General features: G+C 50.2%; 1 protein-coding gene across 3 annotated transcripts in view; it reads right to left on the reverse strand.

The window, feature by feature from the left end:
* Window positions 1-15,838, reverse strand: part of NACC2 (NACC family member 2) — a 54,934-nt gene that overhangs the window by 14,313 nt on the left and 24,783 nt on the right. The window contains exons 1-2 of one of the 3 annotated variants that reach the window (XM_085076815.1): window positions 5,758-6,242; window positions 3,419-4,342 (exon numbers count right to left, since the gene is read on the reverse strand). In XM_085076815.1, the coding sequence (XP_084932941.1) occupies window positions 3,419-4,280 (862 nt within the window). In that variant the 5' untranslated portion in view covers window positions 4,281-4,342; window positions 5,758-6,242. Of the gene's footprint in view, window positions 1-3,418; window positions 4,343-5,202; window positions 5,686-5,757; window positions 6,243-15,838 lie in introns of those variants that run through there. The other 2 variants (XM_085076814.1, XM_085076812.1) reach the window with 2 other exon arrangements.

A 15,838-nucleotide genomic window follows, 5' to 3' on the forward strand; every position in this document is an offset into this window, starting at 1 on the left:
CAAACCGGTGCAGCAGGAGCAGGGGAGGAGGACGGACCCTCGCACAACTTCGCTGGTGCCTGTCAAAATTAAATTAACTGCATCTGCTCAGCAGAGAGCTGACTGACAAGAACGTGGCTCAGCGCAGAAAAGCGCCGAGCATCTGCAAGTCCTGCTGAAACCCACTTCAGCTCAGGCCCACGACGCTGTAATTAACAGGGATAAAAATACTTTGCTTTTGTTTAATATTTTCTGGAGTTGTGCGTTGCTCAGATCAGATGCTGGAAACCTCATTAAGTCTCGCTCGTGTCCTCGAGGCCCACATGTTCTCCACAACCAGACCTAGTTATGGAGCAAGGAGCCATTTTACCGCAGTGCTCCCAGCCTGGCGCGGCACTGGTGACACCGTGGCCACCAAACGTGGACAGGGGCTGGGGGGAAACTGAGGCACCTTTTCCTGCAATCTCTGCCAGCACCTAAGCCTGACCCTCCTTGTTTAATCCTGGGCTCGTCCTGCTGCTCCTTTTGCAGGTCCAACACTTGTCCTGGTCCCTCAGTGCCACCACTGCCGGTCTCTTCTCGCAGGGGACAAGTGACAGGACAAGAGGAAATGGCCTCAAGCTGTGCCAGGGGAGGTTCAGGTTGGACATCAGGAGGGATTTCTTCATGGAAAGGGTTTTTAGGCACTGGAAGAGGCTGCCCAGGGAGGACTGGAGTCCCCATCCCTGGAGGTGCTCAAGGAATGACTGGATGTGGCACTCAGTGCTCTGGGCTGGTGACAAGGTGGTGTTTGGTCAAAGCTGGATCTTGGAGGCCTTTTCCAACCTTAATGATTCCATGATTTGTGTCTCTGATCCAGCCTTGGTTCTGACTACAAAAAGGGGGGAAGAAAATAAATTAAAATCGCCCAATCTTGGGGCAAGAGAAGGATTGGTGACCCCTCCAAGGGTGGTGGGTGATGCTGAAGGCAAGTGAAGAGCATCAGCCACCAGTGTCCCACCACACCCTCACCAGCATCAACGCTTCAGATGGGGAATGAAAAAGCAGAGAAGAAGAAAGAAAAAAACCCAACAACCTTCTCTGAAATTCAGGGCTTCGTCTGCTCTGCTCCTCTTTGGCTTTGTTTTTGTTTTCCCAAACAGGGCTCTTGGAAACCTTGGCAATCCCTATTTTAAAGGGCTCCCCCCTCCCCCAGGCCTTTGTGAGGCTGTCGGGATCTCCATGCCAGGAGCAGGATTAGCAGCCTTCTCTCTTCCATCTCACGGTTTTATTATTCTGCACCTTTTGAGGGTACAGTTTATCCCGAGTAATTAAAACACAGTTAGCTCTACAAGTCCAAACCATAATGGAATAGCTTAGGTTTTACTTTTTGTAATCTCTTTTTTTGTGTGCCCTCTTTTCCAGGAAGCCTGATACCTATAGCTGGCTTCTTTCAAACAGGAAACTCCCTCGAAAGGCGGAATTTTAGGGAAGAGGAATTTTAGCAGAAATGTGGGATATTTAGAGCTTTACAACCTGACTCCTCTCTGCATGGCCTCAGCATCACCACCTGGTTCTGCCTGCAGAAAGCAAGCAGGAAAACTTGGCTGTGGGATGCTCAGCTCTGCAGCATCTCCTGTGACACCTGAGAAAACTGCTTGGATTTTCACTTCTCCAACTGGGATGAGTCCTGCCCCACAAGGATCAGGGACAGCCTCAGAGCTGCTGCCTGCACTGTCCCTGGGCTGGTGCTGCCCTTGCCTTCTGAATTGGTTTTGTTGTGTTTCTGCAGGAACTGGCCCTGTGACAGGGATGGAAAACGCTGTGTCCAAGGCATTAATCCCATTGCTCTGAGGAATAATGCTGAAGGCAAACCCACATTATTCACCGCAGGCTCGACAGTGGGGAAAAGCAAAATAAACCCCAAACTGAGTGGGGAACAGCATAATTCCTGTCCAGTCTGGCTCTAACAGCAGCCAGGGAGGAGACCCTGACCTTGTCCCCAACCCTGAGCCCACCCCTCTCCTGCCCTGTCCCAACTGGGACCCGCAGCAGGGCAGGGACAGCAATCAGGTTTTGAGGCCCATTTTCTACAACCGCTTGTCCACTTTTCCCAGCAAATATTTCTAATATTAAAACAGTAACAGTGCTATGTTTTCCCCCTTTTTCACATGGCTTGGTAAAAGAAAATGTGGAAAATACTGCTTATCTGGTCACTGTCTAGCAGGGGAACATGCTGAGAGGATGCTGAGCTCCTGTTCCTTGGGATGGGATGGGATGGGATGGAATGGGATGGGACAATGTGTGGGGCTGAGCCCATTCTCAATACTATAAAACCAGAAATTCTGGTAACAGAAATTGTCCAATTTGCCAAATCTTGTTCCTTGGTTAAGACTAAAACCAAACGGCTTTCAGGAAGGCTCCTCAATGAACCAGAGTTAAAATATCTGCAACACCAGTCCAGCAATTCCAGGAGGCAGAGCAGGGAACGAAGCTCCAGGTGAGAGGAGGCTGCGTGCAGCCAGAGCCAGCGGGAAGATGTTCTCCCTGGGGAGCTGCTGTGGATCAAAGCTGCTGCCACAAACACCTGCAGCTCCCACGGGGAGGCCACTGTGAGGCTGAGCTTCCATGTGGGATGCTGCCAGCTCCATCTGTGCGGGGTGCTGGGAGCTGCTTCCACACGGGATGTACACACCCCACACCCTGCAGGCATCTCTCCTCTGGGACTGAGCCCCTGGATCTGATCTCACCTGGGCTGGCTGCTCAGGAGGGAAATAGAATAACATCAAAGCAGCCCCCAAAACTGCTTTTCCCTTTCTGACAATGCGCAGGACAAGGCTGGCAAATGAGAGGGGGGCACTTGAGGCAGTAGAGAGAAAAGTCCTTCTTTCCTTCTTTTTGCAGATTTCTTAATTAACATTTATGAAAATAATTTAGCTGATGGTTTCCTCCCTTCCTCCAAATGTTACATGCTCATCACTTTTTAGAAAATCTTATTCTAAAAAGTCAGGACAGAAGACTAACTCCCAAAGTGACCACCTCACCCTCAGTGGGCCAGAAGGGCTGGTGCTTCCCTTGCCATGGATGACCACCCCTGTTGGATGACCCATGGCGGGTGAGCTCGGCCATCACCTTGGCATGGATGTCACCAGCATAGGGCTCACGCAAACACCAGGCTCCTTGCTGACAACCTCAGCCAAAAAGCCAAGGGCTGAGCTGACCCTGGTGCATGATGCAGCCTCTCATCTAGAGTGTCCCAGCTGGGGAGCGATGGCACAGGGGGACCTGCCTGTGTCACACCTGGACACCAGCACTGAGCCCAGAACACGCATCACCTTCTGCGCTGCGCTGCAAAAACCAACAAATGAAACCCCCAAAAACCTGGTGAACAACCCAAAACTGCCCAAGGACTCCATAACCACCGACAGCGAGCAGAAAACCCGAGAGAGACATCCGTTACCAGAGTAGCCTCCTGAAGACTTGATGTACATCTGCCCGTACTGCTCCTCCACCATGGTGTCGTAAGCCTCGTCGTCCTCCTCATCCTCCTCGTTGTGGTAGGAGGTGGGGCTGTCGGTGGTGGGGATGCTGCTGGCCCCGGGGCTGGTGCGCTCCCCCTGCGAGTACTGCACCTGCTGCACGTTGGGGATCAGCGTGGCCAGGTTGGGCATGCCGTAGTAGGAGACGCGCGACAGCTTCAGTGGCCCGGCGTTGGTGCCACCGGTGCCACCGGGCCCGTCCCGGCCACCAGGCTCCATGGGCCGCTTGCCCGGCAGGCCAGGCAGGGCCTGCAGCTCCAGGTTCTCGTGTTTGACGCGTGTGAGGAGCGGGATGGGCATGGAGGGGGACATGACGTAGGGCGCCGAGGCCGACTGCAGCTGGTTGCAGGGGCTCTGCGGCTCCGAGCTGGGGTCTTCGATCATGGTGGTCTGAGAGTCACAGTGGGGAGAGCTGACCTTGAACATCAAGTCCGTCCCTTTCTCCACGATGTGCTGGATCTGCAGGAAGCCCGCCGTGTACATCACCACCAGCTGCTCGCTCGCCGCCATGGTCAGCTTGCCGGTGTAGCAGAAGGACAGGATCTGCTGGAAGCAAGCGGGAGGAACTGTCCCCGGCAGCTCAAAGGCGTTTTTGCTGTTCCCGCTGAACAAGTCTCGGAAGTAGAGGCTGCTGGCCGCCAGCACAGCCCGGTGAGCCTTGAAGGCTTGGCCCTTCACCACGATGGAGACATCGCAGTACAGCCCCAGCAGCCGCTGCTCGTTCAGGCAGCCCAGAACGGTGTTCCCAAAGTTGGGAATCTCTATGTGCAACATCTGCGACATGGCTCAGGATCGGCTGGAGCTCCTCAGACATTCAATGCAGGAATATCCAAAGTAGGGCACATCTGAAAAACGGAGAAGGCAGGGAGAGAGGAACAACGTTTTTAGGCAGTTCACCCAGGCAGGCAGGAGCACAGGAACCCACCTCACCCGACATCAAAGGCTCCAAGCCGAGCTCTGAGAGCCAACGCGGAAAAGCAATCGCTTATAAAAATTACTTATCGATGGTTTCGAGCGGCGTTGGGAATGCTATTGGTGGATGGCAAAGGATATTCCAAAAATGCAAGTATTTCCTTCAAGTTGTGGTCTGTTTAAATAAGCACCACTGATTTATTCCCCTGGGGGTTTTTACTTTATGCAGGAAAATCTGAACGATAATGGGAGAGAACAGTAAAGCAAACGAAAGACAGTCAGACAGATCTCAGTAGCATTATATAAGAAACACAACAACCAGCAGCTATGTTGAAACTACAGTAAAGATATTTATAAAACAATGTGCCATTCTGCCCGAAATAAATACAGGATTCTGCCGGAGCGAGAGCTCCCAGGAAAAAAGCACTTTGAAAAGCAATCTTCCCATTTGCACCAGAAAGAGGGAGCATTTCAACAGTTAAACCCCTTCTCAACACATTTATCCTCCAACAAAACGAGGCTTATCTCCAAATTAAGCCAGATATTTGAGCCCCAATAAAACAAACCAGCGTGCCGGTGCCGCAGCGAGCCGCCTACCAAGTTGTCTTCTTATTTTCCTCCCCCAGATCCCGAGTGGAGCAGGGGAGCCCCAGCCCAGCCCCCGGTGCAGGCAGAGCCCCCCAGCCCGCTGCCCCCAGGTACCAACAGCGCGGACCCTCCGAGCAAAGCCGGGATGCAGGCGGCAGCTCCGGCTCTGCATCCCGCCACGGCTGCTCCTCCAGGCCAGCTGTACCTTTTGGCCATGGGCAGAATTCCTGCTTCCAGCTCCCAAAAAAAGAGCCCGGCGTTGGAAGGGACCTCGTGCGCAAAGCCGGAGCAGGTAGAGCTGGTGCAGCCGGGGCGCTGAAACTCCAGCGGAGCAAATCACTGCGGATTCACCGAGCCCAGACCCCCCCGTGCTCCCTCCCCAAAGAGTCCAGGAGATTTAAAATCCTGCTTGCCTTTAATAGTACTGAAGAAAAACTACGGTTAACTAATACTGAAAGCTCGGAAGAATGGTATTTTTTTTTTAAAAAAAGGGAAGAAAAAAAATAGAAGTTTATCTGAGAAAGATTAAAAAAAAAAATCACTGGAAAGAAAATAATAACCCACAAAGAGCTGCTCTGTTCCCATTGCCGAGGGGAGAAAAAAAAAAAAGTCCTATCTGCAAGGCCACGGGGTAACAGGAAGAAAAGGGAACACACTCGGAGCCAATTTAATTGTATCTGCATGGTTAAAAAAAAAAAAAAAAAAATTCCTCCAAGCGAGGAAGTTCCCTGTGCCTTCGCCCAGCCGGGAGCGAACGTACCTTGAGCAGCGTCCCTGGCGCAGCCCTGCCGAGGGGCTCCTGTCCCCCCAGTGCTCAGGGGAGGGGGGAAAATAAAATATAGTATCAAGCCCTGGGTTTGTATCTGCTGGAGCTCAAGCTTTTACCAAGTCAAATCTCCCCGGCAGCGCACAGCATCTAAATGAATAGGCCGGATGCAGATTAACATTCAGGCTGCTCTCTGCAATGAATAGAGCCCTTTGATTAGGGACCTGAAGTAAATGCCAGTTTCAAACCGAAGCTTTAAAAACAGAGAAATATCAGTGCCAGAGGAATGCTCTCAGTGTTGGTACAAGACAGACTTTTGATGAGTCACTGCAATGCAAACAAAGATGGCAGAAATACTGTACTGTATGCTGATGAAATGCTTAGTGGTGCCACGGCAACTGAGACAGGTTTTAAATTTATAGTGCAGTTTTGCATATGAATTACGCTGTAAACTGCCTCCCCTGCCATCTAGTACATCCAGAGTGTCAAAGCATTTAAACTATTCCAAACAGTCTGCAGAGCTGGCACTGCTGCTGGTTAACTCCTGCAGCCAGGGGAAGGCACGGAGCAGGGGTGGTGAGCATCCCCTGCAACCCCCAGCATCCTCCTGCACCCCCAGCATCCCCTGGGCATCCCCCCTGCACCCCCAGCATCCTCCTGCATCCCCTCACATCCCCCCTGTATCCTCCTGCATCACCCCTGCATGCCCTCGAGATTCTCCTGCATCACCCTTACATCCCCCCAGCATCCTCAGCATGTCCCCTGCATCCTCCTGCATCCACCCCAACATCCCCTGCATCCCACCCAGCATCCTCCTCCTGCCTGGCCCAGCATTCTCCCACCTGCCCCAGCATCCCACCCCAAGAGCTCCCCAAAACCACCTGCCCCAAAGCACAGCTTTGGCAATGCCCAAATCTGCCCAAAATAAAGGTGTTTTTTGGGCAGCCACAGTCCTGCTTCCTGCCCCCCATCAGCCCCCCCCAAATACAAGAAAGCCTTTCAAATGCAGGAAAAATGTTTACCCCTTGGGGAAAGCTTCTTTCAGTCTGTGGCTGAATCCACTAAAAGCAAATCCATTTGCTTAAGTAATGAAATCCCAGTCACATTGTCTCCTGGATTCAGATTTTAAATTACCTTCGCATTTATTGAGCATGTTTGGTGCTTTTTTCTGGGAAAGAGGGTGGGGCCTCCCTTTGCTTATTTCTTTATTTCTCCCTTGCCCAGAGCGTTTTTCCTTGTGCCATTGGTCTCGGGTTTGGTTCAATTGCTGCACTGGGATGGTCAGACACAGTTAAAATTCCAGGGATGGGAGGTGAGGCCATCCCTAGTGCAGGATAACTGCAGGGAGCACAGGGCTGGTGATGCTCCAGCGTGACCCTTCCCTCCTGATCCTGCTCACAGCTCCACTTGCACATCCAAAGGGATGTTTGGTGCATTCAGTTCAAGTCCAGGGCAGGGAAGTGCTGTGCTCCAGGCTTGCTGTGCTTCCAGCAAACACCTCTGACACTGCTGTCCCCAATCCCACAGGAGCTGCAGCCTCACAGAGCCTGGAGAGCCTCACTGCTCCCTCACCAGGGCCTCCTGCCTTGGGAATGCTCAACTCACTCATCCAAACCCCACTGGGATCTCTGCCTGCTGCTGGTGAAGAGGTGAAAGCATGAGAGGGGACCAAGGTGACATCCCGTGAGGAGGTCAGAGATGTCACCACGACAACCAAGCCTGAGAGCCCAAAACCTCTTCCAACCATGACACCAACCCATCTCTGCTGCAGCAGGGATGGGATCTGCCCTGACAAACCCAGATCCACTCTGGACCTGTGGAAATTACTGAGAAAAACGTGAGTTACAGAAAAAACATCACTGCTTGGGCACCTGAAGGAAGCCTCATCCATGGGGATGGGAAGAGTATGGATGGAGAAGGATCTCCTCCTCTTTTCTTCCAGGCAGGGCTCCCCTAGAGCTGGACAAGAGACCAGGGAGGCCCTGGATGACCTCCTTGGACCCAGCAGGGCAGGACGTGTGGGACCAGCCAAGGACAGCTTAGTAGCACAGAACAAGCCAAATTTAAAATAAATATCAATTATTAATATTACTTAGAATTTACTCTATAAACAAACAGGCTTGTCAGAAACAACCCCGTCTCTCCCTAAAACCATCAAAATAGTGATAGTTTAGGGTATATTTAAGCCAAAGAGAAGAACCAAAGTGCCCCAAATCCTTGGCAGATCTCATGCACAACCTCCCAGGAGAGGTCAGAGTTTGCACCAAGATGCTGCACACAGTTGGTCCCTCCCAAAATACGACTCTCAGGGAAATGGGGCAAAATGTAATGGTGTTTGGTCTAGAAAAAGCATCAAGGAACACAAGCAAAGCCACATGAGGAAGTTGCAAAAGCCCAAACCACCCCAATAAACTATCAGCCAGGACTGCTGGAATTTTGTTTCTTCCTCCTCCCTCTGCCCCTGCCTTTTTATAACCAGAATATATTAAAAAATTGCCCCAAAACCCAACCCCAAACCACCAACAACCCCAAATCCCCCAAAACCCAAGAAATAAAACAAAACAGTCCTGAAAGCCCAGGAGAACCTGCTTACCACCAAACCTCATATTCCCTAAAAACAACAGCAACAAAATACTCCTGTGACTAGAGAGCAGGTGCAAGAAAGCTTGATAATGGCTAACCTGAAAAATTCCTCTATTAAATATGATTATTTTTCTTTTCAATAGGGCACCAAGTGACTTTTGAAGGGTTTGAAATGGCTTCAGCCCATCTGACATGGGAAGAGCTGCGCTGCAGGAGAAATGACCTTTGCAATTACGGATTTTTCCAATCTCATCTCCCAAGCTCAGCTGTCCCAAGGTGCAGGAGGAGCCCCCAGCACCAGCACCACCCCAAAAAATCCATTCCCCTTTGGGCTGGTGTGTCCTACAGGTGACAGACCATCAAATGGCCACCTCCAAGCAGGAAAACTTGGACAAAACTGAATTAAAACCAGACAAACACTGCTCACCTTGAGCATTTTACATATGTGACCATTCAAGCAAAACATCATTTTGTGTTCTGATGGCAGCCTCTTTTTTTCCAGCTCTTGGATACAGGAGGATAATTTGTACATCTCTGCCTGATTTTTGTAAAGTCATAGGCTTTGTCACAAGATGTTCATAAAAAATGCAGCCGTTATTTGAGACAACTTCCAGGAGAGTTTGGGAATTCTCAGTTTCTGCATTCATCTGCTTTGGGGAAAGAAAAGCAGGTTTGCTCTTTTCCAAACTAATTCCCTGCTCCGAGGCCTGAAAGGTCAGGGCGAGGCGACAGCAACAAAGGAAAAAAGCATCGACCTAGAATAAGACGCTGCCATCAGAGCTCCCCCAGGAGTAATCAGAAATAATTAGATAATGTATTTAAATTGTCCTTTTTCTCAGCCAAACAATAAAAAGAGACTCGGGGAAGAATCATTCCCCCAAAGCCCCCCAAATCTCCTCCAAGTCCTCCAGCGCTGCAGGAAGGTGAGCTGGGCAGCAGCTGGGACAGGGACAAAGGGACAGGGACCCTCTGGGGGTGGCAGACAAAGCAGCCAAAGGCTTCCACCCCCCCAGCCAAAGCCCCTCCAAAGAAAAGAGCTGAAAAGTCCTGCCCTTGAAGGCCCCAAAGGGTCAAAGGAAACTTCCCTTTCTTCTGTAAATGAGGAGAGAGGGGGGGGAAATCCCACCCTTGGATTTGAGGCTGGCAGGGGATGTCACCCAACCAGGCAGTGGGTCCCCAAAGCCACCCAACCCCCAGGCACAGGGGTGGCACCTGCCCTGCTCTCACTGCAGGGTTTGGGGGTTATTTCCCCACTTCTGAATGCAAAGGAAATGCATAAACCCAAGGGAAAATATGCAACAGCTCACTGCAAATTTGGTGGCCAAGTACCATTCCCTGATGCTGTAATGCCTCAAATAAAGAATTAAATAAAATAGAGTTAAATAAACTGAAGGAGTTAAATAAAATAAAAAGCTAAGTAAAGCCAAATAAAATGCACTTCAGGTCTAGGCTGAGCATATTCCTCCCCCTGCATCACAGGCTGTGTCAGGGAGCCAAGAAGCCAAAATGAAAAGTCTTTGCTCCCCCCACCTCAAAAACTGAGCATCCCCTCTTCAGGGTGAGAAAACCCAAGTGGGGAAGGGAGAGGGATTGGGGCATAGCTGTGGATTCCTGCACAGTGTTTGGCAGGGGGAAGAAAACAAGGTTAAGTTCAGTAATCAAATGACAGTGAGACTCCTCTCCTGCAGCACTGGTATCTGCAGCTCCGAAGTATTTATTTTTGAAATGCTGCAAGTGGCAAGCGGCGCGGACGGACCCTATTTTTAGTGTAGCAGCCAGTGGCAATGGGTGAAAGAAGATTATTTCTGCCTTATTAAGAGCAGAAAGTGAATTTGCAAATATTACTCAGTGAACACACGGGCAGCCCACACGCAGCAGACACGCAGCACGGAGCCACCGCGGCTTCAGAATCCTCAAAGTTCGCACGGGAAGTACAGACCTGGAGGCTCGGGCAGGGAATGGGGGAAAAAAGATGGAAAAGTGGATTGGCATCATGCTGATGGTGCAGCTCGGGAGGGGTGTGCAGCCCCAGGGCCAGGGGATGGGTGCTGGGGGGGTGGCTTGGGGACCCTGGCAGTGCCCTGGGGTCTCTCTGTGGGTTCCTGGCATAGCTCCCAGCATCTCTCCCTGGGCCTGGCACAGCTCCAGGGGTCTCCCTGCAGACCCTGGCACAGCCCTGAGAGTCTCTGCCCGGGGACCACAGCACAGCGCTGCCACCTCTTTTGGGGGGATCCTGGCACAGCCTCGGGGTCTCTCCTTGGGGACACATGCACAGCCCAGGGGAGCTCAGCAAAGCCCTGGGGGCTCTGCCCAGGGACCCTGGCACAGCCCTGAGGGGTCTCTTTATGGGGACCCTGGCACAGTCCCAGGGACCCTGGCACAATCCCAAGGGGTCTCTTTGTGGGACCCCCAGCACAGCCCCAAAGGGTCTCTTAATGGGGACCCAGGTACAGTCCCAAGAGGGGTCTCTACCCAATACCCCTGCACAGCCCCGAGGGGTCTCTCCCCGGAGACCCCAGAACAGCCCCAAGGGGTTCCCTTTATGGGGAGCCTGGCACAGTCCCAGGGACCCCGGCACAATCCCGAGGGGTCTCTTTATAGGGACCCTGGCACTGCCTGAGGGGTCTCTTTGTGGGGACCCCAGCACAGCCCCGAAGGGTCTCTCCCTGGAGACCCCAGAACAGCCCAAAGGAGTCTCTTAATGGGGACCCTGGCAGAGTCCCGAGGGTCTCTCCCTGGTCCTCCCAGCACATCCCCAGGGTCTCTGCCTGGAGACCCCAGTACAGCCCCAAGGCTTCTTTTTATGGGGACCCTGGCACATCCTAGGGTCTCTCTCTTATCCCCCAGCACATCTACAGGGTCTCTCCCCGATCCCCCTGCACATCCCGAGGGTCTCTCCCCGATCCCCCAGGGTCTCTCCCCGATCCCCCCGCCCATGCCGGTCCCTCCCCGGTGCCCCGCACAGCCCCGGGCTCTGTCCTGCTGCAAGGTGAGTCACCGGCAGCCCGGGTGCACCGCGGCTCCTCGAAGTCACCCACCCGGCAGCTCCAAAAAGTGCCGTCATTCAGCCAAGGCGAAGCGTGTTATTGCCATTATTATTTAATTAGTTTCAACCCCCCCCCTCCCCTCTTCCCTAACACTGATCTTAAGAGCTCTCAAAGCAAGGAGAAGCAAAAATAGAAAATGCAACATTTTAATTTTTTTTTTTTTTTCGGATTGCTGCAAGGGGAAGGGAGAAGGGAGAAGGGAGAGAGAGAGACACGGCTAGAAAATACAATTATTCTGCAGAACGGAGTATTTTGCCACCTAATAAAAAACTCCAGACCCCGAGTAAGTTGCGGCCACAGGAAAGCACAGAGCACCCCATCACCCTGCCTGCAGCATCCCATCGCAAGCACTAATTCCCATCCGTAACACATCAAAAAGACAAGTGCCATGCTGAATCCTATTCTCCTCACTCCTAGTACACAACAGCCGAGCTAGCAATATATAACATGCATGACTCAGTCCTAGCACCGTGCCACTACGGAACAGAAAGCTTTAAAATAAAGTAAATATCTTAAAAGGTCAATTAAAAAAAGCTTACAAAACATCAGACGCTGCTTCTCGCTAGAGCTCATTACCTAGTATGGTGGAGCTGCCTGTGTGTTTTTTTTTCTTGTGCAAGTTAGTCTGTGAGTCAGCATTAACACACATGAGAACATCAGGAATACTGCCTAGTTCTGATGCAATGGAGGTTGTAAAAAAAAAAAAAAAAAAAAAAAAAAAGAAGAAGAAATCGCACTCGGTTTGGACAGGAGCCTGTAATTCAATTGCCTTTACTTTTCAATTACTGCATAGCCTACCCTGACCAACCTGCAGAGGGGAAGGAAACTTTGCTTACATCTCTGTCTTAAAATTAATGACTTTTACTTTTGGCTACAGCTTATTCTCCCTGCTAAAAAAAAATAAAAAAATAAAAAAAGGAGACATAATATAATTAACCCTTCAAGGGCAGCTGAGCCTGTGCAGCAATCGGGATCTTGATGTTTTTGTAGGAATTTCAGGGCTGCCAAAAAGTTCTGGTGAAGGGAGACATTTGTACATTAAACTTTTAATACTCTATAAAGCAAAGCTACAATTGCATCTGAGCTTGATCCTTAATGGAAATAGAAGCTTGCAGACAAGGGGAGTTATAGACTGCAGAAATTTAACTCTGTGCTTCTGGGTTCAGACAGGCAAATATGAGACTGCACAGGAGGGTCTTCAAAAATGAGGGGTTTGGGCATTCAGCAAAAACCCCAAGAAACCTAAAATTGGTGACATGAGGTGGCCACCCTAGCCTGACACCCACTTTGACCAGGAAGATGGAGGCAAAGCTGAAAACCTGCATTTTTTATATATTGCATTTTTTATATATTGCATTTACTGCTTGTACTCCAGCAAACAATTCCCTCTCTCCCCTCCTCCCGTGGGGAAAACCCTTCCAGACTGATCTCTGCTCCCAGGAGCCTCAACTTTGAAAATGACTATTCATTTCTGCCTCTTCTGCTGCTGCAACAAAACCCTTCAGTGGGGCAACAAATTGTGCCCAAAGCTTCAGACTGCGACTGTTTCTGGATCACACCCTAAAACAGCCCCAGACAGCACTGCAGCCCAGAATATTGTATTTTATATATGCTGATGATGATTCTATGATTTTATATATGAAATATAATATAGATTATATATTACCAATATATTATATTTTTAATGTATATTACATACTAAACTACATCTGACAAGTTCTGTGCTGCTGGGAGAGCCCTGCTGATGCCCAGCACAGAAATTCCTTAAATCTGGGGTTTTTTTTATTTCTGCAGCAAGGAGGGGTCAGAGGTTGGAGTGAGAAAGTCTCCCCAGTGTTCACGACAAGCTGCAAACACTGAGCTGGTCACACCAACAAACACTGAGCAACCCTCAAAAAATAAATCAGTTTATCTAATTCATATGGATTAATAATCCAGTGGATCACAAGATATGCCAAACCCCAGTTTAGTCAGCTGGTTGTTTTCATGAACAGACACAAACACTCTAAAACACTGTTTTTTACAAGTATAAATACTTATTAATGCTGATTAACCAACACAGAGCCACCCTAATATTAGAGATCAATCACTTCTGCAGCCTCTCCTGCAGGCAGGTCTGTCTCAAACCAGTGTGAGCCTGGTGGGGTTATTTTTCCTTAAGCACGTGGGATACTTGAATACAGATGAATTGAGTTTTAAAGGAAAAAACCCAAGCAGCAACTTCTGGGCCAAGTTCCTGTGTGCCAAACTTTTCAACTGCCACAGCACAGCTCGACAGTGTTTCAAAAGAATTTAAGCACTGTTTTGAATACTGCTGACAATCTTCCTCATCAAAATTTGTAATTTAAATACCTCAAATCTGAAAAGCACGCTCCCTGGGGCATGCTTCATTCTCCCTCCCCACCGCCCACCCTCCCCGAGCCCCATTTGGAATCAAATCCATTGCTTTCCCTATCTGGCTGGGTTTTCCCCCCTCCTGCAGCCCCCCAGCATTTGCTGCATCCTGCAGGGATCCCAGTGCTGGAGCAGAGCTGCTTCTTCAGGGCAGCTGTGGGTGGAACCTCTGTGTGCACCCCAAAACACAGCCACCTTCCTCTTTTGGAGCTCCTGAGGCTGGTTTAGAGATAAAACCAGCCACTGGCTTAGAGATAAAATCAGTCACTGATTTAGGACTAAAACCAGTTGATTATTTAGAGCTAGGTCCAGTCACTGATTTAGGGTCAAAACCAGTTATGGATTTAGGGCTAAAACCAGTGACTGATTTAGAACTAAAACCAGTTACTTATTTAGAGCTAGGTCCAGTCACTGATTTGGGGCTAAAACCAGTTACAGATTTAGGGCTAAAACCGGTCACTGATTTAGGGCTAAAACCAGTTACAGATTTAGGGCTAAAACCAGTCATTCATTTAGAGCTAAAACCAGTTATTCATTTAGGGCTAAAACCAGTTATGGACTTAGGGCAAAAACCAGTGAGTGATTCAGAGCTAAAACCAGGCTGCCCTGACTCCTCCATCGAGAAAGGGTTAATCCAAGGAGCCCTATTCCCACCCCTCTGCTAGCCAGTGGATAAGATGTTCTTTCTAACACCTCCGGACATGTCAATAACTCCCCAAATAATTCCCTGTCACCGAGCCTAATTCTCCAGGAGCAGCTAAAGGAATTTCTTGGGGTGCCTGTGCCTCTGGAGCAGCAGCTCCATTTTGGCAGGAGCGTGTTTAAGATTCCCTCCCAGTGCTGCAAAGCACCTTGAAAGGTCGACGAGCGCTTTCATATTCTCAGATCCATCTCCAAACGCTGCCGCAGATGAAACGGATTGACCTAGACAAGAACTGCAACAGTCTCTGTGAAATAATCCATCACCACCCCGAGCCAGCCGCAGCCGCCTTTGTCATGGGAACGCTTGGGAATCTCACCTACCTATTGCAGCCGAGCAGGGGCTGGAGAGGCTTTAAATCCCAGCCCTGCTCTCCTGGGATGTAAGCAAAGCCGGGGCTGCGGAGCGCCGAGCAGGCACACAACAGCAAATACCTCCATATTCCAAAGCCTGTGCCCATTACCGAACTCATTAAAGACAGTGATACTTCGTAACATACTCTAATCTTTAATATTCATAGCTTGCTTCATTTGCATATCATGCCATAAATAGTTGAAGCAGAGGTAAAACACAAAGCGCTCCACTTGCATTTCTAATTATGCCTAAAATCAAATGTAAATCACAACACATCCAAGACACAGAAAATATCAAATTTGCTGGCTCTCAGTTAAAAATCTTTAAACAATTCTCCCCCCACCCCCCAAACCACACTCACAAACCCAATTATTTTTAAAAAGAAAAAATCAAAGAGGCTCACGCTGTCTGTTTTAAGAGAGGAGCTGACACATGCCAGCCCCAGCCTGCTGATGGACCCAGCAGCATTCCCAAATGTGACCCCCTGGGAACAGCAGCACCAGCTCATCTCCCCAAAACCAGCCCTAAAAACCTGCCTTCCCCACGGGGCTGGGCTGCAGCTGCCCATTTAACCTTGGTCTTTGGAGGAACAACAGGAGCCTTTTCCTCCAGGGCGGCTGGGAAAGCTGATCTCCAGCAAAGGAGGTAAATTTGAAGCATCAGCTCGAATGTGAACTTGGTGTTGGGCTGGCTGGAGGTCAGGGCTTCAGATTTGGGAGCAGGAAGGAGAGAGGCCCTGGGGCTGGGAGCTGCTCAGTCCCAAGGGTTAATGAGGGAAGTTTTGGGGTGCTGGCACTCAGCTGTTCCACATCCAGAAGGAAACTGATTATTCCTGCTCACAACGTACCAAAAGCATGCCGAGGCAGCACAGGGTGGTTTTCCCTGCTCTGTTTTCTCCTGGAACATGGAGGAGCCCTGGGAGGCAGGAGCTGCCCCACAGTGGAGCACCAGTGCTGTGGAAAAGGCTCCAGACCCCATTCCACTGAGATGATGCTCT

This window comes from Lichenostomus cassidix, chromosome 17 (assembly GCF_008360975.1).
Source record: "Lichenostomus cassidix isolate B80296 chromosome 17, HeHo_3.0, whole genome shotgun sequence".
NCBI lineage: Eukaryota > Metazoa > Chordata > Aves > Passeriformes > Meliphagidae > Lichenostomus > Lichenostomus cassidix.